This window comes from Podarcis cretensis, assembly GCF_951804945.1.
Source record: "Podarcis cretensis genome assembly, chromosome: 1".
In the NCBI taxonomy this organism is placed as follows: Eukaryota; Metazoa; Chordata; class Lepidosauria; order Squamata; family Lacertidae; genus Podarcis; species Podarcis cretensis.
The window spans coordinates 34,177,196-34,203,754 of NC_137170.1; the positions used below are offsets into that span (position 1 = coordinate 34,177,196).

General features: G+C 43.0%; 1 protein-coding gene and 2 long non-coding RNA genes across 9 annotated transcripts in view; 2 read left to right on the top strand and 1 right to left on the bottom strand.

Moving 5' to 3' along the window:
- The window catches only part of SLC25A21 (solute carrier family 25 member 21), a 300,979-nt gene that overhangs the window by 210,907 nt on the left and 63,513 nt on the right, over positions 1 to 26,559 (top strand). For 3 of the 4 annotated variants that reach the window (XM_079955299.1, XM_079955300.1, XM_079955302.1), the window contains exon 3: positions 1,571 to 1,654. The exons of the other annotated variant lie outside the window; for it this stretch is intronic. In XM_079955299.1, the coding sequence (XP_079811425.1) occupies positions 1,571 to 1,654 (84 nt within the window). The remainder of the gene's footprint in view (positions 1 to 1,570; positions 1,655 to 26,559) is intronic. 4 annotated transcript variants of the gene reach the window in all.
- LOC307204230 lies at positions 1,744 to 7,755 on the bottom strand. Of its 4 annotated transcripts, none has more exons than XR_013833540.1 (3): positions 7,682 to 7,755; positions 4,754 to 6,957; positions 1,744 to 2,234 (listed from the first exon to the last, which is right to left on the bottom strand). It is a non-coding gene; the product is annotated as an uncharacterized lncRNA (long non-coding RNA). The 4 variants fall into 4 exon arrangements; XR_013833541.1 differs by having other exon boundaries at positions 4,754 to 6,954; positions 7,682 to 7,743; XR_013833542.1 differs by having other exon boundaries at positions 1,749 to 2,234; positions 4,754 to 6,954; positions 7,600 to 7,695.
- On the top strand, positions 7,655 to 24,750 carry LOC307204497. The gene is made up of 2 exons (XR_013833715.1): positions 7,655 to 7,752; positions 24,445 to 24,750. It is a non-coding gene; the product is annotated as an uncharacterized lncRNA (long non-coding RNA).

Here is a 26,559-nt window from a genome sequence, read left to right on the forward strand (position 1 = left end):
TTCCAAATGTTGAAGGAAGTAAAGTACACATCACCATGGAGAGTGTGGGGGGCCTGTTTCAGTTCAAGGGTCTCATAGAGCAACCTTCTGTGATCCACATTCCACTGATTAGTGGGGTGAGAGGCAAAATTGGGTAGAGCAAGAAACATAAATTTAACCTTTGTAGAGTAGGCTGGGACGCAGGTGGCGCTGTGGGTTAAAGCCTCAGCGCCTAGGGCTTGCCGATCGAAAGGTCGGCGGTTCGAATCCCTGCGGCGGGGTGCGCTCCCGCTGCTCGGTCCCAGCGCCTGCCAACCTAGCAGTTCGAAAGCACCTCCGGGTGCAAGTAGATAAATAGGGACCGCTTACCAGCGGGAAGGTAAACGGCGTTTCCGTGTGCGGCTCTGGCGCGCCAGAGCAGTGATGTCACGCTGGCCACGTGACCCGGAAGTGTCTCCGGACAGCGCTGGCCCCTGGCCTCTTAAGTGAGATGGGCGCACAACCCCAGAGTCTGTCAAGACTGGCCTGTACGGGCAGGGGTACCTTTACCTTTACCTTAGAGTAGGCTAATTTCTAAGGTTAAAGGTAAAGGACCCCTGGACAGTTAAGTCCAGACAAATGCTACTATGGGATTGCGGCGCTCATCTCGCTTCAGGCTGAGGGAGCCAGTGTTTGTCCATAGACAGCTTTCCGGGTCATGTGGCCAGCGTGACTAAACCGCTTCAGGTGCAACAGAACACCGTGACAGAAACCAGAGTGCACAGAAACACTGTTTACCTTCCTGCCGGAGCGATACCTATTTATCTACTTGCAGTGGCGTGCTTTCAAACTGCTACATTGGCAGAAAGTGGGACAGAGCAATGGGAGCTCACCCTGTCATGTGGATTCGAACAGCAAGCCCAAGAGGCTCAATGGTTTAGACCACAGCACCACCCACTCCCCATAGGCTAATTTCTAAACACACACACACCACTCTCAGTCCTCCATCCAGACAAGTGAGAGGCATTACCAGAGTTGATTAGACTCTCATTAGGGCATTATGCCAAAGGCTTCATGGAAAAGGTGGGTCTTTTAAAGCAATTTGAAGAAAGCATATAGATGTTCTGTGAGGCATTTTCAAGTGTTATAGGACAGCAAAGAATGAAGAGCAGAATCATCTGAGGGAGCAGAAGACCTTTAGATGGCTGAGAGCAGTGGAGTTGGAAGAGTGACAGACACAGAGATTTGTCAGTTTATCAATAGATAACACTAGGAAAGATATGGGGTGCTACAAGATTAGGGGGGGCTTTGAAGGTAAGGACAATCGGTTTGTGTTGGATCCAAGACTGGACAGGAAGCCCATGTGGGGATTTAAAAAGGGATATCATGTGATCAGAGTGACAAGAAACATGAATAGTTTCACAGTTCCTCCATTCTGCACAATGGGAATAATGGTTATTTCTGAAAACTCTGCCAGTTTAAAAGCTGGTGTAAATAAAAAATAGTTACATATGAGAATGTTGAAGAAGAGTATGGGTGGAATCTTTGAAGTCAAATTTGTCTTTTTAAAACCTTCTATTGCTTTTGTCCTATCATGGACTACTTTTTATAGGTTCCAAATTCAAAGAGGAAACACTGATCCAACCAGATACAAGAGCCTGGGAGACAGCTTTAGGACCATATTCCGGACAGAAGGGTGAGGACAAACAATTGTTTTGATCTCAGTTAAAAAAAGTTTTAAAAACAATAACTTATTTTAATATAATTGTTTCATTTCATGCAATATTTGTAACCTTTGAAAGGAAACTCAGAGTCACGGATAATATCAAAATTATGATACAAACAAAATATACATCTAAACAATAAATAACAAGTTTATGGTGGAATCCATCCATCTCGCAAGACAATGGAAGAGTCCACCTTCGAGGGTAAAGTCAAACCACTGGAGGGTTACAGCGTCAGCTGTGGCTGTAGAGACCAAGAAGGAAGACGAAGGTGTCTGGTTTTGCTGCCACATGGTATTTCTTCTTTCCGAGCTTCTCCCAGTAGTCATTCCTCCTCTGATCACTGTTGTGGATATACGACCTGTCTCCAGGCATTGCGGTCGTCTGCAAGGGATTCCCACACAGCGGGGTTAATGTTGCCAGTCCTCATGTCATGTTTGCAGACATTTTTGTAATGCAGAGTTGGTCTGCCTACAGGCCTAGTGCTTGAAGCCAATTCTCCACTGAGCTTGGGGATCCTGCCATCTTTCATTCAGTGCTGTGACAAACAAACTACAAAATACATAAAACAATATTTTCAGAACATCATCTTCCTTAGAGGCAGCTGTCGGGGGAGGAAGTGGGCTTCAGAGTGTTTGGGGATCTGGGAAGATCAGGTGCCCTGACTTGACCGAGCTGAAGTGTTTTCTGCTAAGGCAAAACCACCAATGGCTAGAACCTCTTGTCAATACTGGGTGATCTGTGAATTTGCAGCATGCTGGAAAAACAATACTAGGCCCTTTTGTGTCAATTAGTGTTTTTCTTCACCAGCTGAGTATGTAACTCCTGGAATGTCAAATTTAGCATGTGTCTCAGTTTTTATGTGACTGGGGTTGAAGTGTTTAGAATATTTCCTAAGTAACTACGAAACTGATCTTATTTCATTAACTGTTATTGAATGGCAAGTTTTATGCAGTACAGGTGCATGAGGTAATGCTGACACAATGGGAAAGCTGGTGTATGGTAGGTAGGAAACATAAAAACCTTTTTTTTTTTTTTTTGAGTTTTAGTGCAAGAAAGATAATGATAAAGTTTTGTTTCATTTACTTTACATAGAAGACATGTTTTCCCTTAACACATTTATTTAGGTCTGCTTAAAAATAAAAAAATAACCTGTCCCTTAAAAAACTGTTCCCTAACATTTAGACTTAGTTCCGAGCCATTTTCCTTCATGTCGAGGAGCAATAGTGACTGCTTCCAGGTGATTAGCAGCACATCCTTTGGACTATCAAAACATTATTTCCTGACACTGGAGAAAGCACTGTGGTATCATTAGACAAAATCTTTAGCAAGAAGGAGCAGTTTCACAGTGGAACCAATGATCTAGGATGATGGTGGATGTTTAAGTAGCCATTTATTGAGAATGCTGTAGCTTAGACTTTCACGCATTGCAATTTCCTCTCCTCCCCTTTCATGCCCTCAAGTAAAAGAAAGAAAGCTTCTTCTTTCAATTTTAAATGAGCCATGTGACAGCCAACCTCGGTGAACAGTGGTTACTTCAAACAGTGGCTTGTGAGAACAACTGGGGATTAAACAAACCACGGTTCCCAAGGTTCTGATATGATGGACAACATTGGTCCATTTAAAGGTGGAAAGCTTTCAATTTCCACCTTGCTTGCATGTAAATGGGGTATGGGGTGCGCAGAATTCTGCTTCTTGTTCTGGGTTATTGTACTGGAAAACTAGAGTTTCCTCTTTCATCTGAACCTGCTTGTAGTGTTTATAGGCTTAACAAGAAAGTGTGTCTTTGTGAGGGGTTGGTACTGCAGTTGTCTAACCAGCTCCTACAGAAATAAGTAGTTTGTCACACTGAGACCCAATTTATATGGGATATGGACCACAGGAAAAGTACTTAGCTGTGTAAATGTTCCATGCATGTCCTGCAACTTTCTATTTGTGTTATTTTTACACAAGTAGCATTTGTACATCACAGGCATGCCCACATACGTCAGTGGCAGAGCATCTGCTATGCAAACAGAGGATCTCAGGTCCGATCCCCATCACCTACAAGTAGGGCTAGAAGTGTTTCATGTCTGGAACCCTTGAGAGACACTTCCAGGCAGGATAGACAATATTGAGCTAGATGGACCAATGGTGTGACTTGGTATAAGGAAGCTTCCTGTGTTTGTTATTGCTGGCATGCTAACATAACAACAACAACAACAACAACAACAACAACAACAACAACAACAACAACACCCCACCCATCTGGCTGGGTTTCCCTAGCCACTCTGGGCAGCTCCCAACAGAATATTAAAAACGTGATAGAAAATAAAACATTAAAAACTTCTCTAAACAGGGTTGCCTTCAGGTGTCTTATAAAAATACAGTAGATAGTTATTTATTTCCTTGACATCTGGTGGGAGGGCATTCCACAGGGTGGGTGCCACTACTGAGAAGGCCCCCTGCCTGGTTCCCTGTAACCTCAATTTTCACAGTGAGGGAACTGCCAGAACGCCCTCGGAAGTGGACCTCAGTGTCCAGGTTGAATGATGGGGATGGAGACACCCCTTCAGGTATACTGGGCCAAGGCCATTTAATGTTTTAAAGGTCAGCACCAACAGTTTGAGTTGTGTTCAGAAACGTATCGGAGGGAGCCAATGTAGGTCTTTATGGTCTCGGTGGCCACTCCTAGTCATATATAGGTTCATATCGGCATTTGGACATGACATTATTGTGATGAACACTTGCACAGGTACAGTAGGCCACGTCACACATCAATCAGGGCCTGAATGTGTACCACATTGCAACCTTGTTTCAGAGATATTTATAAGATTGTTTCATAACCTCTATCATTTTCAAACATACCTCCAGGGCATGAAAGATTCCTCTTACCACCATGATTTGTTGGCTTGAAAAATGACTTCGGGCAAGCTATTTTTCACATTGGTAATAACAGGCAGTCTCTTAAAACAATATAAAAATAACTTGCTAAATCTTAGTATGGAATAAGAGGACAATAACCTTTTGAAAAGCATCTGCTCCTAGACTTTTCTCTGTCAACACCAAAGATTAGTGAATGTAACACTTACTCTTTTAACGCAGCAGACACCGGCTTTTTCTGGTGAGCACTTTCTTACTCATTGCAGGCCCTTTGGTGTGCTTAGCCGCTGCCAAACAATAAGTGAAAACTTTTGTACTGGTGTTAGGCTGAGTGAGAGCTGATTAGGAATCTGAGACTCAGCCACAGGCAGGTCGTAGTGTTGACAAGAAGAAAGCATGAAGAATTTTGTTTTCTTTTTCAAATCTTGGTGCTCTCAATCGAGGGAAAGAGGGCAGCCCTTGTGTGCTTTCTTTCAAATGCTTGCTAAAGAAGGTTACTTTAAGAGACATTGTGAGCTGTAATATAAGCGCTGCTTTTTGAAGAATTCAAGTTAAGGCTACTAGTTGCAAGCTGTGTTCTCATCATGAGGCTGTTTATTTTCGTTAATACTGCCACCATAAAATCCAACATGAAATTTGAATTGAGTAGGTTATGAGGCTATGAGGAGAAGGAAGGCTTCAACATGTGGAATTTCTGCTATAGGGAAACCTGTTTGAAAACCTTATTGGGAGCATTTAGGAAATTGGTTTAAACCTTCTTCTTTAGGGAACTTGTGATGACAATTTAAATAAGCCTCAGATTATTTTATGTTTGGCTGCCATATTTGCTTGTCTTATCTGAATATTTTATAACAGCATTTGCTTTAAACAACTGAGGCATCTGAGAGGATTTTCGTCTCAAAAATCTCACCACAAGCTACAGCGGTCAAAGAGACATAGGACAGTAAAGTTCCACTATGAACCACATTTGGCGGTCCATAGTTAATGGAGTTGGCCACTAGACTCTGTCATAGTCTTTTCTTCTTCCAGAGTTTGGATTATGAAGTTTCAAGGGTAGAATTTGGTTAGGCAAACTCTGAGTTTCCATTGCTTCCTTCTCCCAAGACTTGAAAAAATCACTGGCTTGGTTCCTAGAACTGTTGGTTTGTGTTCGGTGGTACTCTATAATCTCTTGCTTTAATAAATTAAAATAATGTTTTTCCTCTCACATCTATTTAGCATAGTTTTTAAAAAGAGGAAATAATTGTGTGGGCTTGCCTTTGACTACGTTAGTCAGGTATAAAAATGTTAATAGAGCATTAAGTCTATAGCAGTCAGTGTAAAATCCTGATCTTTGCCTTTTTTCAGTTTCAGTTGCAAAACGTAACATTGGCTCACTTCAAAACAACTTCCTCTTGAAATGTTGACAGTTATTTGAACAATTAGATAAGATAGGCCAAGAAATAAACAGAACACAGATTAGCGGCAGCATCATTCGAAGTACACAGAAGTTTCTTAATCACTAAATGGACAAAGAATAAATTTTATGATATGAAACAAACTTTTATTCTGTGGTTTAGCTTTTTTCCCCCCTAAAGGAGTCTGTGGCCCTCTAGATGTTGTTTGAATCCAGTTCCCATCAGCCCCAAGTAGTCAGGGATAATGGGAGTTGTAGTCCAACAACACCTGGAGGACCACAGATTTCCCATCCCTGTTCTAAAGACTGTTTCAGCTTCCCAGGAAAAGATTTGGGGCAACATCTTAAGTTACTTTTTCACTAATGTACAAGGATGCTTAGAAACATGTATATTTGCAGCAATTGCTTCTTCTTTCCTTGATGTTTATTTGTTAATTTATATACTCTGTTGTTCTAAACTGCATGCCACATAAGAGGGATTGTGTTATTTTTTTAAATTTTAAAATGTAGCCAAAACCCCCTCTAAAAATAAAGAGTTTGTTTTAAAGTACTTCCAATCCTTTCCCATGTGACCTTTGTGCATGTTTTAAAGGGAGAAAGTAGTCTTTTCTACACAGGTGTGCACTTCAAAACTGACTTATTATGCATATGATATTTTATTTGGCTATCTGTGCCCAAGTACAAAATGTAAAGTAAAAGCAACTCTAAGCCAGTTAAGAGAAAGATCAACATTTTTGTTTCTTAGAAAAATGCAATTAGGCCAGGAAACTCTGACCACTACAAAGAACGAGAACTCTCATGACCAGTCTCTACAGGACTTTCCTTCCCCAACCCCACTGGCAGATAGGTTTCCTTTGACATTAGCCCCTTTTAGCCAGACTTTACTGCATGTGGATGCTAATTAACCAGACACTTAAAATGCAAAAACATTACCCAGTTTTTCCAGGTGGCTTGACGGAGGCACAAAAAGGTCATGGATGTGGCATGCACCAGCTATATTAACCAGGCGTGCACCTGCTTTGCAGGAGAAAAGAAAGTGAAGGGAAGCAGCAGTTTTTAAAAATAAAAGCATTTTGGTTGAATAACATTCACAAGTTGTGTTGAAATAGCGTAAAAGGATCCATTAAACATAGAGTTTGTCTCTTTGAGAGGTTCCTAATTAATGGGATCATAGAACTGAAAATTACCTAGGAGGGTGGCAGAGCTCAGAAGTCCAGCAGAGAAGGTTCATAGTTGTGCTAGCTTCAACAACAGGCAGATCAATTAAACGCCCTCTGTTGGAATATCTGAATTTGTGATGCGTATAGCAAGGTTTAAGGGATGCGGGTGGCACTGTGGGTTAAACCACAGAGCCCAGGACTTGCTGATCAGAAGGTCGCAGTTCGAATCCCCATGACGGGGTGAGCTCCCGTTGCTCGGTCCCAGCTCCTGGCAACCTAACAGTTCAAAAGCATGTCAAAGTGGAAGTAGATAAATAGGTACCGCTCTAGTGGGAAGGTAAACGGTGTTTCTGTGCGCTGCTCTGGTTCGCCAGAAGCGGCTTAGTCATGCTGACCACATGACCCGGAAGCTCCCTTGGCCAATAAAGTGAGATGAGTGCCGCAACCCCAGAGTCGGTCATGATTGGACCTAATGGTCAGGGGTCCTTTTACCTTTTACCTTATAGCAAGGTTTGGATACCCATTCCTTGTGTTCGGATAAGTGAATTTTTGCCTATCGAGCATTTGTAAAGTAGACCTACAAAGAAGGAAGCTTCCTCAGGGTGCAATTCCTGCTAAGCAACTGGTTCAGAAGGATCATCAGTGCATGCAGGTATGTCGAGATGTGGCCACAGGAAATGATCCCCAATTCCTTGGTCTGGCCATATGAGTAGATAGTGCAGGAATTAATATTCTTGCTTTCCTGGATTTTATATTTGAGGTCTATGATTGCTTTGGAGAAGGAAGCCATCTTAATGGCTCAGAATAACTGATTATGGAGTTAAGCATGAAGATAGCCCTTTCCTGAAGAGAGTGGAAACAACCATTAATCATTTACATATGTTCATTATGCACATTTGTTTTTAAACCATATTGTACAGGAAAGGATTAAAGAAAGACACTAACAACCACAAGATTGGACTAGAAGTTTGAGTCCCTTTCTATAAAATCAGCCATAAGATTATATGGTCAAACTCTTCTTGGCAGTACTTAGTTAACAGTTAAAAACCAATATCAGGGGAAATGTATAGGATTTGGAAGGCCAGCTGGGGGTCCCTATGCTCTGGGCTGATTATTATTATTATTATTATTTGTAAATAACCATTAAGCCATATGTTTTCTTGGCCTGATTTTGTCACCCTGTTGTGGCAGTTGTAGAAATCGCCAGCTTCAGTAATCAAGCAAACTTAATAGGCTGTGGCTCTGAGCTGCAGGATTTTCTTTTTGTGTAGCAAATGGTCTTTCTGCCATGTTCATAATTGAAAGGTATGTTGAAATATGTGGTCATCAAGCCTTGATCAGATGCCAGGAACATGCAGCTGCAGTTTTTTCTCCTCTTCTAGCTGATAAATACCATGTTGACAGTACTTCCCATCTGACCTGTCTCATAAAAATGAAGCCGTGTGCATAAATAAAATATAAACTATCATTATTTGCAGCCCTTTGAGATTTCAGAACTCATTTGGCTTTTTTCTTTCTTTTTGCTTTCATGTGTTTTTTTAAAAGAAAAAGACCAGATTTATTTTATGCTTTTTTGATTTCCACATCACCCTATTTCAAAGCCTCTAATTCTAGTGAGCCTATGGCATTTTGAAATCATAGAATCACAGAATTGTGAAGTTGGAAGGGACCCCGAGTGTCATTTAGTCCAACCCCCACAATGCAGAAATCTTTTGTCCATTGTGGGGCTCAAACCTGTGACCCTGAGATTAAGAGGCTCGTGCTCTACTGACTGAGCTATATTTTCTAGGACAACACTCCTTGTCTCCTTCCCATCCCAGGCTCTCCTCTGCTGTGGCCAAAAATATCATTAGGATATAGCACATCATATTTGGTCAAATGCAGCATGTGTTCCTAGAGCTAACAAAATATAATATGGGGGGGGGGGAGTTCTGTAGCATGCGTCTTCTCTCTTGCTCTTTTAATGTTAATCATTTCATTTGCCTAATTTCATTAACTTTTGTTTAAAAATAATTGTAAATGCTGCCAGATTTTTTAAATTGGCAATCGTTTTCCTTCCTTTAACCAAGAAACAGCTAAAAACCTATTCACAGAGTAATTGAAGCCCACAGATCTTTAAAGGAAATATACTATTATTTTCACAATTTCTTTGGAGCGGGGAGGGAGAACCACCTGTGTCTGTTCAGAAACTGAAGGTCAATAAGCGGGATTAAGAAATTTGGGGGCGCATATCTGACCCATAAGTCATGTTATACGATGCCAACAGTCTCATGCACAGCTGGATGATTCAAGCAGAGCATACACATGCATGCACACAGAACCTCCCATAGTAACACCCACCACATTCTTTCCTGGATGAGAAAACACTACAACGTGCAAATTTGGGGATGCATCCTTAAACTTATCTCCGAAGAAAAGGGAGCAGCACGTTGTTGAGAAAAATGTAAATTTGAGTGCATGCACATTCAATTTATGCTGACAACATACTGTGTGTGGTTTTTTGTCTTTGGTATCTCTGCGCTGGAATCAAAAAGGTATCCTAATCAGCTATGAGGTTGCCCTTTTTTCTAGGCATTGTCACTTTTAAAGTTTTCCGAAACAAGGTTACATCTGGCATCAGGATTTTTCTTCTAGGAGAGTATGTTAGATTTCACACGGCTAGAAAGAGAGAGAGAAAACACATACTTTCCGATGGTCAGGACAGGCATTTGGAACCATCCATGGGACTGTCAACACTCTGGAGCAGCAATTGTTGGTGGAGCCCAGCTAGGGCTTCTCTCACCTTGCTTCTCCCATGATCTAGTCACACAAAAATCCTATTCCTACCTACTGGAAGAAGCAGGACTCTTGTTTTGTTCAGCACCTATTGAGAGAGGGGACAAAGGGTTTAGGAGGAAGAGTGGAATGGTAGAAGCAATGGCTACCCCACCTTTCAGCAAAGGTCCATATAGTTAAAGCTATGGTTTTCCCAGTAGTGATGTATGGAAGTGAGAGCTGGACCATAAAGAAGGCTGATTGCCGAAGAATTGATGCTTTTGAATTATGGTGCTGGAGGAGACTCTTGAGAGTCCCATGGACTGCAAAAAGATCAAACCTATCCATTCTTAAGGAAATCAGCCCTGAGTGTTCATTGGAAGGACAGATCCTGAAGCCGAGACTCCAATACTTTGGCCACCTCATGAGAAGAGAAGACTCCCTGGAAAAGACCCTGATGTTGGGAAAGATGGAGGGCACAAGGAGAAGGGGATGACAGAGGACGAGATGGTTGGATGGTGTTCTCAAAGCTATCAGCATGAGTTTGACCAAACTGCGGGAGGCAGTGGAAGACAGGAGTGCCTGGCGTGCTCTGGTCCATGGGGTAACGAAGAGTCGGACATGACTAAACAACAACAACAAAGGGTGTATCGATGCTCTACAGAAGTGCTTCTGGACGATCTGTTTATTGAGTATTCAACCTGATCTGTTTGCAGGGAGATTAGACAGTTTTAATTAGCATTCATCCTGGTAGGATTGTGAAGAGGTTAGATGATGTCGCATCAAAGCAAGTGCTATCTCACACTTTCCAGTACATTTTCACAACGCTTGCCATATCACGAAAAGTCCATTTCTGGGGAGGGAAGTGGATTTATTGTTCAAGACCTCCCAAACAACTATAATAATTGCACAATCTGAGTTGGCAAGTGTGTGATTGAATGCCATCCAAAAATAACCACAGTCTGGAAGCACCTCCGATTGTGGTCTGGCAATCCTATGCACTCTCCCGCCACCAGTTTAGCTTTGCAGAAAATTATACCCCATCCCACTAGTACTTTCAGCTCCCCCAAATTTCCAAGGCAGTAACAGATTAGGTGTAAGAGCTGCAGATTATTAAATACTGCATTTTATAATAATAATAATTTTTTATTTATACCCCGCCCTCCCCAGCCAAGGCCGGGCTCAGAGCGGCTTACAAGCAATAATAAAAACAAGATTTTGCATTCATGATGTTTTCCCTGGGCTTTCCTTTGCCTGCCCCTCATCCCTAATCACAAAAATTGTGATAAGGTCACATTTTTTGTGATTAGGTCAGTGGCATTTTAAAGAGTTCTGAAGGGTTTGCATTGGGGGTGGGAATGCTTGGGTGTATATGTGGAAGTTGTGTGTGCACCCCTTTGGATCCTGGATAAGAATGAATGGAATGGTTTGTATCCAGTGCTGCCTATAGCTAATAGAATGGCCTTCCACTTGCACAACATGATTTTGCCTTCCTTTCTTCCCCCACGCACTCTTGAAATCTGATCTGGAGGACTGGGAGCTTGTGGAAGAGCAAACAGAAGTCCATCATGCAATATCGGATTGTGTTCATGGCTTTTATTTTTAAACCATTTGATGTTCTATTGCAGGTGTAGGGAACCATTAATCCTCCACATGTGTCAGACTTCAGGGAATTGGCTTCCTCTCCCATTTGGCAGTAGATAAGCAGAACAAAGGAAAAGGAGTCATCTTACCAGTTAGAAACTTTAATGATCACAGCAAGAGAACAAAGAATCCATTTTCTAGGAATGATGGTGCTCCCATTAAGGGTCCCACCCACTTCCTCCCTAGTCACCCACGTCACTACTGCGTCTTGTGACCTGAGCGTGTAACCACTGCGCTTTCTGTGCTGCCACCTTATCAGCTCTTCTTGACCTTGGGCTGAGCAGATGAATGCTTTCCAAAGACAGTGAATCTGTTAACTCTCTCTCTCTCTCAGTTCTTCTCCTCCTAGCTGTTCCCCATCCAGTACTTCCCAGCTTCTGCCTTCTGAACTATGTCCCTCTGCAAACCACTGTTCAAAATCTATACTATTCTCCTGCTCCTGGGAAGATTCAGGATCCGGATCAGGAGCAGGGGGAGGATCACTGGCAGAGGAAGAGGGGTGCTGGGGGAGCATACCGCCCCCGGTGGCATGATGCCAGCAGGGTGCCATCATGGCTCCCCCCCGCGCGCTGGGCGCCACACCCCCGCAGGCGGTGCGCCATGGCCCCAGGACATGTGCCACGCCCCTGTGGGTGGTGTGCCACGCCCCTCGGGTCTCGCGCCAGCCATGCCCCTGCCTGCTTTCCATCCCACCCCCCGCCGGAGCATGAAGCTCCACCACTGGGGAGGCTCCAACCATTCTTCCTGAGTGCAGCCTTCCTCAGCACGGTCTCTGACAACATGTAGCTGAACTACAAATTCCATCACCCCTTGCTGTTGACCATGCTTTCTAGGGCTAGTGAGAGTTATAGTTCAGCAAAGGGCAAAGATTCCCTATTCCTGTTCTGCTGTATTATTTTTACCTGCCTGGATTATCTATGATAGAAAGGAATGACATAAATGCTAGTAATAAATAAAGTTTCTAGAAGATTCCATAACTGTAATATGAAATAAGCATGGAGAACTTAGGTGACACATTTCCCAGTGTCTTCTAAGGATCTTTCCATCCTCAGCATATGCTGGGCAGTACAAAGACACAATCTCTGAGGAGCTGTCTAGGTGGAAATAAATTGTCCCAATAGGGAATTAAAATCTTCAAAGTAGGAGTCATCCATTGAACTTTGTTCATGTATTACAAGCAAACGGGAGCCACAAAACATAAAATTTAATTGAGACTTGCTAGAGTCAGGCTCCGTCTAACAGAGTATTAAAGGTCACATTAGCTTTCCGTTAAGGAGAAGCAGATCAGATCCTTTGTGAAATTCCTCTGGAACTTTCCAATCTTTGCCTGTGATATAATATCCGTCCTTATCTGCTAGGGTGAGCTTTTTGTTGGGTTGTCTCAAATAAGACTTTTGCAACTGAATCTCTCTGTGCTAGCAGGGTTTAATTTAAGAGTTGGTGTACATTTTGACAGTCCTTTTGACAGCAGAGCTTGAGTCACCGGAGTATATCTGTTTATTGAGGACTGACAGGTTTATGGCCAACATAAACATAATCTGATGTTTATTGTGGTAAAAGCTTGAAACTGAGGATAAATTTGACTGAAGAAAATCCTTTTAGCATGTTCAGATGCTATAAATAATAATCTGAATCATATATGTACTTATAACTGCATACTTCCATGCATTCTTTTGTTAAAGATTTAGAAATTGAAAAGATAAGAATGAATAAACTGGGCGGCAGAAGTGTATTAGTCTAATGTGTATTAGTCTGTTTTCTCCACACTTACCATTTCACATAACAGTGGCAAACCAGTTAATTACCAAAATTTTAATGAACTAGTTTTGCCAATAAATGTTTTGCTAGGTTTTTCTGAAGAATTATAGCAGTTCTAAAGGCTAAGAACAGCAGAACATTTTTTAGCTATGGAAGCCTGTTCACTGCTTATAGCCCAGCCCAACTCAGTTGAGCTAGATGTGGTGTAGCAGTTTAGAACGCTGGACTCGGACAAGAAAGAGTTGAGCTCAAAAATTGCCCCTCAGCCATGAGGTCCCAGTTGACGGACCTGCTGCGAGCTTTTTCCTTAATGCATTGCATTGTATCCAGTACAGTGGTACCTAAGGTTAAGAATTTAATTCGTTCCAGAGGTCCATTCTTAACCTGAAAATGTTCTTAACCTGAAGCACCACTTTAGCTAATGAGGTCTCCCGCTGCCGCTGTGCTGCCACCGTGCAATTTCTGTTCTCTTTTTTTAAAAAATAATTTTTATTAACCGACCAATCAAATCAAATCAAATCAAATCAAATCAAATCACATCCCATAAATTCCGAATTACAAAGCCGAATTTTAAATTTTTGTTGAGGGGACCCATATTTCAAGTTCTGAAGGGGGATTCCGATCATCTTCTTGCTACTGTGTTAATGTCCAAATCAGTCCAAATAAAGTTCATAATTCTATCCAGTCTTATCTTGCTGTTTCCACATCTCATCTTGTTCGTATATTTTTTCTCTTTTTTCTTTATGATCTCTTCTGATAATCTCCTTAAGCAGATAAACACCAGTTATAATCCTGTGTGAATTTTTCCGTTTGTCCAATCCTCAAATCGAGATGGTTTCCATATATCATCACTTTCATAAATAACATCGCTCTTTCCATCATTAATCGCAAAACTGTCGTTCTTAAGTCCCTCTGAGGAGTCTCACCCACAATATAAAAACAGCTCTATTTCTCCTCCCAGACTTAAGTCCTCCGACAGAACTTGCCAACATGGCGACGGTATTTTTAACTGCATCATTCCAAAGCTCTTATACTTTCCACGATCTTCTTAAAACATGCTTTGGTTAGAAAATTTATCTCCACACAGTCATAAATCCACAGCTTAAGTCATTAAAACGACATTTCTGACTTGTGGGGGGTGGGGATTCTTGGTTAATCACTTAGAGGGGGGGGGAAAGGAAATTTCCCCCCCTCCCCCATCCAGTCCTTTTGCCATACCGAGCCTTGGCGTATCTTCTCATGATTTATCTTGTTCCTCCGACCCGTCTTGTTTATCAGAGATCTCTTCAGTTAGCAGTCTTTACTCCCCCTCCTTCCTTGAAATATGTGTATTCGCTTCCTCCTAATTGCTTCTTTTGAAGTTCTTGCAGCTAGAGGCGTGGATCAGAGACAGCATCCAGGAGTGCCGAGATCCACAGGAGGGCATTCTGCCTAGTGCCCCCATCCCCACAAATTCGGGGGTGGTATAGGGCACAGCAGGCAAGGGCAGCCCCCCCCCACAACCTTGGGGGGGATAGGGAGGCTATTTACTCCCATCACAGCCTCCTAATTACCTCGTGTGGGTCGGAGAGATGTTACTGTCAGCCATCTTCCCATGCGCCCCAGTGGCCCCCCTTCATTCTTAACCTGAAACTGTTCTTAACCTGAAGTACCACTTTAGCTAATGGGGCCTCCTGCTGCTGCCGCGCTGCCACCGTGCAATTTCTGTTCTCATCCTGAAGCAAAGTTCTTAACCCGAGGTACTATTTCTGGGTTAGCAGAGTCTGTAACCTGGTGTCTGTAACCTGAAGCGTCTATAACCCAAGGTACCACTGTAGTGTCCTTTCACTCATGGAAGTCTCTTTGCTCCAGCAGAGATCATGTTTCCACTGTGTCCTGCTGCCCCTATTATGTCACCTATTGTACTGCTCTAAAAGGTCTCTCAACCTGCTGGAGCAGAAGTGGGGTTTTAGAGAATAGGGAGAAGCAGCAAAAATAGCCTGTCCTCCTCTCATTTAAGGAAGCTTCTGCTGGATTTGAAAACCTTCTGTGAGGAGAGCGCACAACTGGATACATGCAACCCATGGTCTGTTTTCACCTATTGTGCAAGAAACCATGTAATGCTTCCTTTCCAGAGAGCATACAAAGATAAGAGAATCCAGCTGGATCAGATCGAAGGTCTACCTCCTCCATCTTTCTCTCTCCATTAGGGGCTAACCATATTCCTCCAGGAAGCTTATGAACAGGATGTAACATCAAGAGACTTCCACTGTTCTTCATCTGTCCACCTGCTATTCATGGCTTGGTGCCTCTGAACATGGAGGGCCATGCAGATGGACGTCTGAGCTTCTCTTTCTGATGGCATCCTTCCCATGCCGCCTAACACATTCTCCCCAAAACCTGGGAGTTTGGGACACCATGTGAGGAGTTACAACTTGGAAAAATAAAATAGTATCCCATACCTTTGCATGAGACCCAAAGGGTTTATCAGATCACAGCCAGCAATTTCCATTCAATCTTGAGGCTTACAGAAAGGGAAGAGGGCATGCCTGTTGAACTCTGGGTCCACTAAAACTGTAAAACTTTAATGCAGCCTTCCCTAGCCTGGTGCCGTCCAAATGTTCATGAGATTACAGTTCCCATCACCTCTGTCCGTTGGCCATACAAGCAACATTTCAAGGTTGGGGAAAGCTTCTGTCGTGCATAATAAAAAGCAAAATCACTATAACCAAATGAACCCAGTGACAAAAAAAGCCCCAGTTAAAGTAGCAGACTCACTAAAAGCAGTGGCAGCAGTATTCAATTAGCAAGTGCTTTAAAAGTCTCTGAAAGAGAAACAACTTCACCTGGTGTCTGTAGACTATTAATGATGTAGTGAGATAGTCCTTCTTAGAAAAGGAGCTCCACCTTAGCATAACATAAAAAATTATAATCCGATACCCTGCTTTTCCAAGGCTGGTTTGGTGTACATAGATGTGCCTTCTGAAAATACCTGCAGTAGAAGCACAGAACTGGAAAATCCTACACTCCTCAAATTGGGTAGCCCTTGCATAACATAAAATATAATTGCTTCTCAGTTGGTGACATTAGCTCTGAAATGGACTTACACAAGAATACGAATGTGCCAGGTTGGTGTTATTTCAAAGAAGCCAATTTATATATGTAAAGGGTTGCTTGTTTTCTCCATCTGCTCCCTAATATGGACCACCCTTGGGCATGATGTAAATGAGTGTGTTGTGTGAACCAGCAGTAAACAATCACTGCATGGATGCACTGATCTGCACTTATTGCAGCCACTGCTGTACTTTTTGGAGCCAACCTGATTTTTGAAATTGCAGCAGAGTACATCCATGCCGCAGTGATTTACACGTCACATTTTTCTACGTTGGGTCGCACCTACAAATATTGGGAAGAATGGTGGGTGGGAAATGTCTGGCCTGCATGTGTGAACCACTTTTATTTGTTTTCCTTAGCTAAATTAAACAATGATCCAATGGTGGGAGGGGGAGGGGAGGTGTTCCTACATATGTTCCTAATTTGGTTCATCTTCTCTCTCTCTCCATACACACTCTCCCCGCCCCCCTCCAGATTGCCTTTAGCCTGCCGTTACAAAGTACACAAATTACCCTCCTTGTATTAGCTTGGTATCTTCCTCTTTTGAAAAGCTACCTAATCTCCAAGACGTTTCCTTTTCTCGGCTAAACGGTTGTAACCAAACGCTGCTGCACTTGTGTTTATTTTATTTATTATTTTATTAAAACATTTATATTGCACTTTTATGTAGGAGACACTCAAGGCAGTAAGCCCTACAAACCTGGTGGGGAACAGCCAGTTTTAATATATACTGTATATAAAAAGAACCAGCATGAGTCTGACCAAGCTGCGGGGGGCAGTGGAGGACAGGAGTGCCTGGCGTTCTCTGGTCCATGGGGTCACGAAGAGTCGGACACGACTAAACGACTAAACAACAACAACAAATATAAAAAGAAAGAGCCATAAGGGATGGGTGGGAATTAAACACCCAATTTGCTATCTCCAGGAGCAGCAAATAAAATCAATCAAGCCAGACGCAGACTTAATATGTCACATTCTGGCTGCTTAATGAAAGGTGAGCAGCATGGTAGCCATATCTGGGTCTCCCTGGGGAGAGCATTCCACAGTCTAGACATCACAGTTGCAAAGGGCTATCAGGTAGCAGGCCTGGAGATGGGAAACCCCCTAATACCCAGGTTCAAGTCTCTACTCAGCCATTAAGTTCCCTTGGTGGTCTTTGGTTAAAATCATTTTATTTTAGCCTAATGTATAGTTAGGAGCACAGTAAATTGACCTATACTGAGTCAGACCACTGGTCCATCTAGCTCAGTGTTTTACTTGTTCCAGGGATGGGGAGCCTGTTGTCCTCCAGATGTTGTTGGACTACAACTTGAAAGCAAAGACAGGCTCTGGCGAATTGAGTAGACAAGACCATTAGTGGGTCCAACAGTCAAGAAAGCAGTTTCTGCTCATGCTGTAGAGAGAAGTGAGGAGCAGATGGGGTTTGGCAACCTGGGAAGGTGACCCATCTAGGAGAAGGAGGTTTCTAAACCTCCACTGTCTTGAAGGATATATTCAGAAGAAGTAAATGCTAAGGAATAAACCCTACACAAATCTTGAGTGGAGTCCCTAAGATGGTTGAATGCTACCTTGTATGCCTCCTTCCAGCAACTCCAGCAGCCGAGCTGGTGCCAGACATTTTGCTCTGGACCACATTAGCGAGGTTGAGAGAGGGGTCTTGTCGTCGGGGCAGCCCAGGACTTCCACACGCACTGCCCAGGATTATGCCCTGGGGGGTGTCACTTGGGTGCTGCTAAAGCAGCAGCTTGACTTCACCCCTGAAGAAACGCCCCATTGTCTTCTGAGACAGACAATGGCCAGCAACAATTGGCCATGCCTGCTAGTGCTGGAGGGAGCTGGAGTCCAATATAGGCTGCATATCTCGGCTCTACGCTGGCTGTTAGTCACTCTCTGGGGTTTCAGATGATGCTCTTGGACTGGTCCAAGGGCTCCAGCTGGAGCAAAACACTGCAGCTAGGCTGTTGGAGACAGAACATTACCAGTGGATACTCAAAAATTGACACTGGCTGCTCATATGCTACCAGGCCAGATTCAGGTTTCTTGTATTAATTTACAAGGCCCATAACAGTTTGGGTCCATGATACCTCAAAGATTGCCCTATACCTGCCCAATCACTGAGATGGTGGGGGAAGTCCCTGTTAGTGGTTCCCCATGGTGCATATGCATGCCTCGCATCCACCAGGAGCCATGGATTTAGTATTATGTGTCCAATACAGTGCCAGATTTACGTATAAGCTAAACAAGCTATAGCTTAGGGCCCCACTCTCTTGGGGACCCCCACAAAATTTAAAGGGGAAAAAAACCCTGAATGTACATTTCCAAAATATAAGATAAAAAACAAAAAAAAATTAAACCTACATACAGCAACAGTGGCAAATGGTTTTAGATACCTATTAGGTCCATAAATTACCATGTAGCATATATTCAACACAAAAAACAGTGACAATTTGTTGTTGACCAAGGACAGCTGGACATATAAAAGGCTCCATTGCCTTCAGTAGCTTAGGGCCTCATCAAACCTAAATCTAGCCCTGGTCCAATATTATGGAACTCCCTGCCAGTTAAGGTCAGAGAGGCCCTCTCTCTGCTGACCTTCCAGGGCCCATTGAAGCCTTTAAAAAAAAATCTAGCTGGCATTTTAATGGAAGTTTGATTTTATCCTTTTAACTGATTTTTTTTGGTATTGTATCTTTGTATACCACTTAAGAGACTGTTGTATATAAATTATTTAAATAAGTAAGATAATATGTGGGACGCGTGTAAATATTTTGTCTTGGGGTTCAGGCAGGGCTCTCCAAAAAAATCACAAACCCAAATCTTAGCAGGCAAGATGATGCTTTTGACATGTCAGTGTTCCCTAGGGATGAGCAAATCCGTGTCTCCTAGCCCATAATTCCACTTTGACAACTTCTTGCCCATGATTCCATTGCAGTTCTGCATTAATCTGCAACTTGTAAAAATCATTTCAATATTGGTATATAAATACGTACTTATGAATGTATATAAATGTGCACTTTCTCTCAAAATACTACGTAGATACTTTTAAAGTGACAAGAACCACATCGCTATTTGGAAAAGTGCGAAATCTGATGGATAGCTAAGCTCTGAGCCTCACGTTAATCTGCAAAGATCAAATTCCTCAAGCATCTGTGGTTTTTTTTCCTCCTTATGCCTCTGGATCAATTTGTAGGGTCTCCATTCCAAGTAAAAAAGAGAGACTTCCAGACATGCTTGAGCTACTGGGTATCTTAACAAAACAGAGGTGACTACAGTATTGCCTCCTGCCATCCTAGCAGTTCGAAAGCACGTCAAAGTGCAAGTAGATAAATAGGTACCACTCTGGCGGGAAGGTAAACAGCGTTTCCGTGCACTGCTCTGGTTCGCCAGAAGCGGCTTAGTCATGCTGGCCACATGACCCGGAAGCTGTACGCTGGCTCCCTTGGCCAATAAAGTGAGATGAGCGCCGCAACCCCAGAGTCAGTCACGACTGGACCTAATGGTCAGGGGTCCCTTTACCTTTATAGTATTGCCACACAGCCCAGTTTCATTTGAATTATGGTGTTAGACCAGGCACAGGCAAACTCGACCCTCCAGATGTTTTGGGACTATAACTCCCATCATCCCTGACCACTGGTCCTGTTAGCTAGGGATGATGGGAGTTGTAGTCCCAAAACATCTGAAGGGCTGAGTTTGCCTATGCCTGTATTAGAGCCATGGCCAGCCATGTGGTATCAGTCAGGAGGGGAGAGCAGTTGATAGTTTGCCTCTTGGCCCCATCATTGCACTTATAAATGGAGCTTGGAGGAAAATGGGGGGACTTGCAGACTCTGCGATCATTCGGCACTATGACTTCTAGGCAGATGATCCACTGAGAACTTCTTCTGATTAAGCCCCACCGAAAAGGTTGGGAGTGTTGCGACAGTGTCACCATTTATGGGTTTTCTCTATATTCTGGATTTGCCTTTTTGTACATTTCTAGTTGTACAAACTGTTTTCGCAGACGTTACATTTTCATTTTGAAAGGGGAAAATATGTATGTCTTCTGCCTCTTGGGGTTGTGAACAAAGAAAGCATCTCAAATGGAAGCCAAAGCATTTCTAACTTGTGTGATCTGCAAACAGCTCAAATAATAGCTCTCAGAGGGTGCAGTGCCCAGTCGCATTTCTAGGAAGTGATAACTCTGACACCTAACAATGATGTAACTGATGAAACTGTTAACTAGTTTGGCAGAAAATTCACCCATATAAACTGGTTCAGTGTGTACCAAACTTCATTCAAACAAAAAAACACATAATACAATGCAGAATTCATTTCAAACGCGGTAGTGGTGTTGCTTTTAAAAATGAGCAACAATGTATTTTTCTGTAATTTGTGGTTTTGATTGCTGTTAATAATTAACTTCTCCCATAAAAGAAAACTTCCATTGTGTCAAGAAAAAAAAAACCCAACACTGAACACAGTACGTGTCTCATAAATCACTTTTATGTCTTTAAAACAGCTGACTTTACATTTTTATTACATTATTTGAAAAAGTATCATTTCATCTGGAAAGAATCAGTGTAAAATGTGATTGTCAACACAGCTCAACCAGTTTTCTGAAGAAAATGGTTGCTTGTGAATCAGGACTATAATTATGACAGGTTTTTCTTCACAGACATTAGTTACAAGAACCAGGAGATTTAGATGGGGATGTGCACAGGAAATACCTGGCAGACAATGTAAAATGTTCTCTGAATGCAAAGCTTAGCTGTTTCTTTTAGGTTATGGAAAGCAAATATGTAATGATGAGGAACAACCTAAGCATTTGAAGGTGAACTGACTTCTCCTGAAGTTGTGAAAGGACGTTTGGCAATGTTTTATGTAGTTCAAATAATACCACATGTATGTGCGTGTAAAGTTATGTTTAACAGCATTAGTTCTGTTTGCAGGGGGGAAACCCTATTTTGTATCAGGTTTAATCAGTATTTTTTTTAGATTTTTAAAACTAAAGCCTTTTCTTCTTCTTCTTCTTCTTTGCTTGCAGTAATGCCATTACATCACCATCCTAGATTTCCATTTCTATTTGTTATTTTTACAGTGCTGTCAACATTCAGAGTGCTTTTCCAGAACATAGTTGCTGTGAGCTTACAATGTCAAGTTGGGGCTGATTCAGGCAGCCCAGAAGTCAGTTGTGAATGCAACAAATTCAGCATGGGACACCTCACTATGTGTTTGATGCTAGGTGCACTGTTGTCCAGTGCAACAACATTGCCGGTGTCACTGGAGTGAAGGAAAGGAAAATGGTGCCATCATCCTCTGAAGTGGCCGCTGCAGTTTGTAGGGCTCTCCCTGATTTATGTGACTATGTCCTGAAGTGCGCAGTGACAATGCTAATCCATATTAATGATTCTGGAAACTGAACCAGATGGCAACATTTATTTTGGCCTAATTAATCCAGAATAAATTACTTGAAAGCTCCCCTTAACATAGTGGAGAATATGAATGACCAGATTACAACATCAAGTTTCAAGCAAAAAGAAGAGAAAGGAACAAGGCGCGGTGGAGAAGCCTTTGGAAAAGACGTGATTCTGCAGAAGGACTTGGAAGAGAAGGGAGATACCATAATTACATATTATTCAGTTTTTTTAATACTACAGAGTAGTATTACTGAACACTATTGTTTCTTTATTTCAGTTACAAATTGCTTCCCACCAGGCATCTCAAGGTGTTTTACAATATGATGACATATATATATATAAACAATTAAAAACATTTGTGTATAAAAACAATTAAAAACAGCAACTATAAATAATAAAAACAGTTTGAAAGTACACCACATACCGTAAAATGAAATCCATTCAGATCCAGGGGAGGTACCAACCAAGGAAAAAAAGTAGTTTTGTTGAAATCTATAAGGAAGAACAATTACACACAACTCGAGGAAAGAAGCGTTGAATTCAGTGGTGCATCTAAGGGGTGTTGAACATGCGGCCCCTTCGGAAGGGGTTGTACTAGATGACCCTTAGGGTCACTTCCAACTTTGCAATTTGTGAGTTGGTATTGGATCTCAGCTCAGCCAGAGTAGAGGATGATGGGAGTTGTAGTATAACAACATCTAGAGGGCCACAGGTTCGTTTTCATTGTTCCAAGTAAACATGCATACGAATAGAAAATCCAAAATGAAAGGGTTTCTTTGGAAGGTAGATGGTTTTTTGGCCAAGTTGTATACCACAAAAAACGGTTGTAGTCGTTCCACGACTTGAAGTCTCCTTCCATTTATGGAGGATACCAAGACCCAGCAGAGGGTAGAGAAGAGACCATCTTCACTGATCCATCCTACAGCCCTGTCTCCTGCTAGTATTGTCTTTTATGCTTTGCTGTCTTGGCTTCTCCAGAGCAGGAATCTTCAGGGGGAAGGATGAATCAAAGAATATTCTCGCCCTCCCGCACCCCTCCATTGACGTGAATGGAATAGCACCTAACACTAGTCTGGATCCAACTCTCTATATACACCGTACTTTTCCGTGTATAAGACAAGGTTTTTTTACTTGGAAATAATGTAAAAAAATGGGGGTGGTCTTATACACGGATAGTGCAGAGGGGGGATGGGCAATTGGTTGCAGCTGCGAGCAGGAGCTTGTCAGTGGCAATAGGGTGGGTGATTGGTGGCTGGGGCAAGGGCTGCCGTGGATTGGCTACCGTTGCTGTTATGTACTGAAGTTCTAACCCTGGGCCAGCAGGGTGATACTGTAGATAGTTATGCAAAAAAGGGATCGAAAGTGACGTTCAGTGATTGGATAGTTTTAGAAAATTGTTACCATATTTTTCGTCCCATAGGACGCTCCGTCCCATAGGATGCACCTACTTTTTTGGGGGGGGGAGGAAAAAAAATTCCTTTATTTCCCCCCCCCAAAACCAGGTCAGGGAACAGTGGGATGGCGGTGCTGCGCCTCCCCGCTGTCCCCCGAGCTTGTGGGGCTGGCCGATGTCTGCCTGGCGCGAGGGGCGCTCTGCTTCAGGGCGCCCTGCGCGTCGGGCGGCAGGCTGCCCCCGGGTGCGCAAGGCTTGCGGACACCTGCGCGGAGCACGGGGCGTCCTCCAGAGGGCGCCCCGTGCTCCGTGCTGCAGGCTCCCGCCCGCAAGCCTTGCGCTCCCGGGGGGAGATCCCCCAGGTGCGCAAGGCTTGCCGACACCAGCGCGGAGCACGGGGCGAACTCCGAAGTGCGCCCCGTGCTCCGTGCTGCTGCCCGCAAGCCTTGCGCGCCCGGGGGCAAGGCTTGTGGATAGCTTCCTGGAGCCTGGAGAGCGAGAGACGTCGGTGCGCACCAACGCCTCTCGCTCTCCAGGCTTCAGCGAAAGCCTGCATTCGCCCCATAGGACGCACACACATTTCCCCTTCATTTTTGGAGGGGAAAAAGTGCGTTCTATAGGGCGAAAAATACGGTACGTTGTACCTGAGCTCTATATAAACAGGCTGACTGAACCCTTCAGTTCAGTTCTGTTCTGGCCTGTGAATAAACAAGAGCTGTTTGAAGACTTGCTGTGTTGTCTGATATGTTCACCCACAACTTAACAGCTGCGGCAATTGGGCATGTGATTGCTGGTTGCTGGTGGTGAGCGGCAACACATGCGATTGTCAGCGTATTTCAGTCATGTGAGTGATTTTTGGCATTTCCCCCAAAAAGCTCAACAACTCTGGACTATCTCCCCCCATTTTCTTAAATTGGAGTCCCCAAAAATAGGGGTAGTCTTATACACAGGGGGGTGTTATACATGAGAAAATAGGGTACTCTCCCCCCACTCTTTAAAATTAAACCCTGGCATTTCATGCATATAGCCCAAAAAGTGCAAATTAGTACACTAGTTAACGGAATGAGCTATGGTTTGGAAAAGGTCAGTTTTCAGTCATTTCCTCCCCTCTCCCAGTCCCAAATTCATTTCCCTCCACACAAGACCTTCAAGTTGTTCCCCCTCCCCTGACTATGGTGGTTGCTACATCTGCTCGTCTTTCATCTTCGCTGAAATTCTCAAAATGATGTTTCTGTTTGCAATTTCCTTCACATAAATAGTGCAGCATTTGAAGAATTCTGATATCTCATCTCTCTCTCTCTCTCAGGTGAATGAGATACTTGAAAATCGACATGGTTGATCACCAGCTAGCTATTAATCTAAATGCAGAGATAGTGACAGCCTGTTTTGAGCCAAATGTGGATCCAATTAGTCAGAAATCCTTGCCAATCATGTAGGTTTTCTCCAGAATTTTCTTTGGACAAATGAAGATGGAAAGATCTTTTTTTTATATGCGTTTTGTTCCATGTTGTGTTTGCACTAACGTGGTTTAGATAGAAACGATATATAGATTTCTGTGGGTGCAAAAGGACTTTGCTTGATAAAAAATAAATAAATGACAAGGAAATTGTGATTCAAAGAGTATGGTTACCGATTGTGGATATTGTTGTGTTTGGGTCTTCTAATATACAGTATAATTTATTTCTCATAGTATTTTTCTTTAAAAAAATTAATGGCATTGTATACCTCACAGTCCAGCCAAAGTTAAGCACTTTTGCACTCCCATTATTTATTTTTATTTAGTGGCTTTGTTCCAAACTATCCGAAAGACCGTACTCCCTCATACGAACCTACCCAGGTTTTGAGATCTTTGGGGGAGGCCTTTGTCTCAGTCCCATCACCCTCACAGCCCTGCATGGTGGGGATTCAAGAAGGGCCTTCTCCGTGGCTGCTCCCAGACTTTGGAACTCCCTTCCTCCTTATTGTCTTTCTGCCAGCAGGTGAAGACTTGTTCCATCAGGCTTTAAGGAACTGACTGCTTGTAATGAAAGGGCTGGTGCTGTGCTGTTTTTATTGTAATTATTTGTCTAGTATAGATATAGTGTCAGGGACTTGACTTGAAGAGGAGGAGGAGAGGTGGTGGAGGTCAGCCTCCGCCACCTTCTCCTATAGCTTCCAGAGAGGAGGAAGGCAGTCTCGAATTACAGCAGGGCTTTGAGGAAGATAACAGCTCAGAGACAGTCGAACAGCAGAGTTATGTGGTGTTAGGAGGAGGAGGAGGAAGGGAGACAGAGCAGCTAGCTGACACATCACTGGACAGTGATGCACTGGGTGCAAGAACAAAGGGCACAACGACAGTTGACCATGGGCGGATATTGTGCAAGCACGTGGTTTTGTTAGAAGGGAAGGAGGGAGGAGCTCAGTGCTAGCAACTCCATCATGGGGAAATGACCGGAATTATTTGTCTTTCACCGTGATGACTGAATAAATCATAAGTAAGAACTTTCTTGTTTCCTCCCTGTTTCTTGGTGCCATGGGGGTGGAGAGGATTCCTCAAGCCTGGCATGTAGATAGTTTTAATTCTGTCAATGTTTAATATTTAGTTTTTAGTTTTATCTGTTAGCCATCTTGAATCCCTATCAGGTAGTAGTAGTAGTAGCAGTAGTAGTAATAATAATAATAATAATAATAATAATGATAATTCCACCCTTCAGGGCATGTTGTCCTCACATGGCAGCTTACAAAACAGAAAAGAGGTTGGAGTGGATGTTCAAACACAATTAATTCTATAAAATAAAATTCAAAGTTCAAACGCAGTAATAATTAAAACCTCTAGCATTGAATATTAATAAAACATGGAACAGACTTTAAAATAAAATAATATTTCAAAGTTCCTTTAGAAACCATCAGCCATACATCCTTCCTTGGGGAGGAAGTTCTAAAGATATGGAGGCACCACTGAAAAGGTCCTGTCTCTGGTGACTGCCAGTCTCACAGCTTTTACTGGTGGATCTGAGAGTGGGGCCTCCAAGTCTGATCTTAGAGCCTGAGTAAGGTCATAAATCACTGTGACTTAAAAGTGCTTTATTTTGGCTGGGTCGTGCCCATCATAATCACCCCAAGAAGCTTCTGCATCGTGGGCCGGTAAAACGGTCTTCGTGGGCCGCATCTGGTCCGTGGGCCGCACGTTGCTGACCCCTGATCCAATCCACGCCATCTTCTGTAATTCAAAGCTAATTTTGAGTCACTTACATAAGAAAAGCACGCAGTTCTGTCTTTACAAAGCTGTGCTGCTTCCATAAAGTATCAGCATTTGTTTGAGATAACGATAGCAATGAATATAAGCTCAGCTCCTTTGTGGACAAAAAGAAGAACATACAAAATGCTGACTTTGTAGTAGCCTGCCGCTGCCTTGTCCATACCTGCCTCTCTGGTGTTGTGT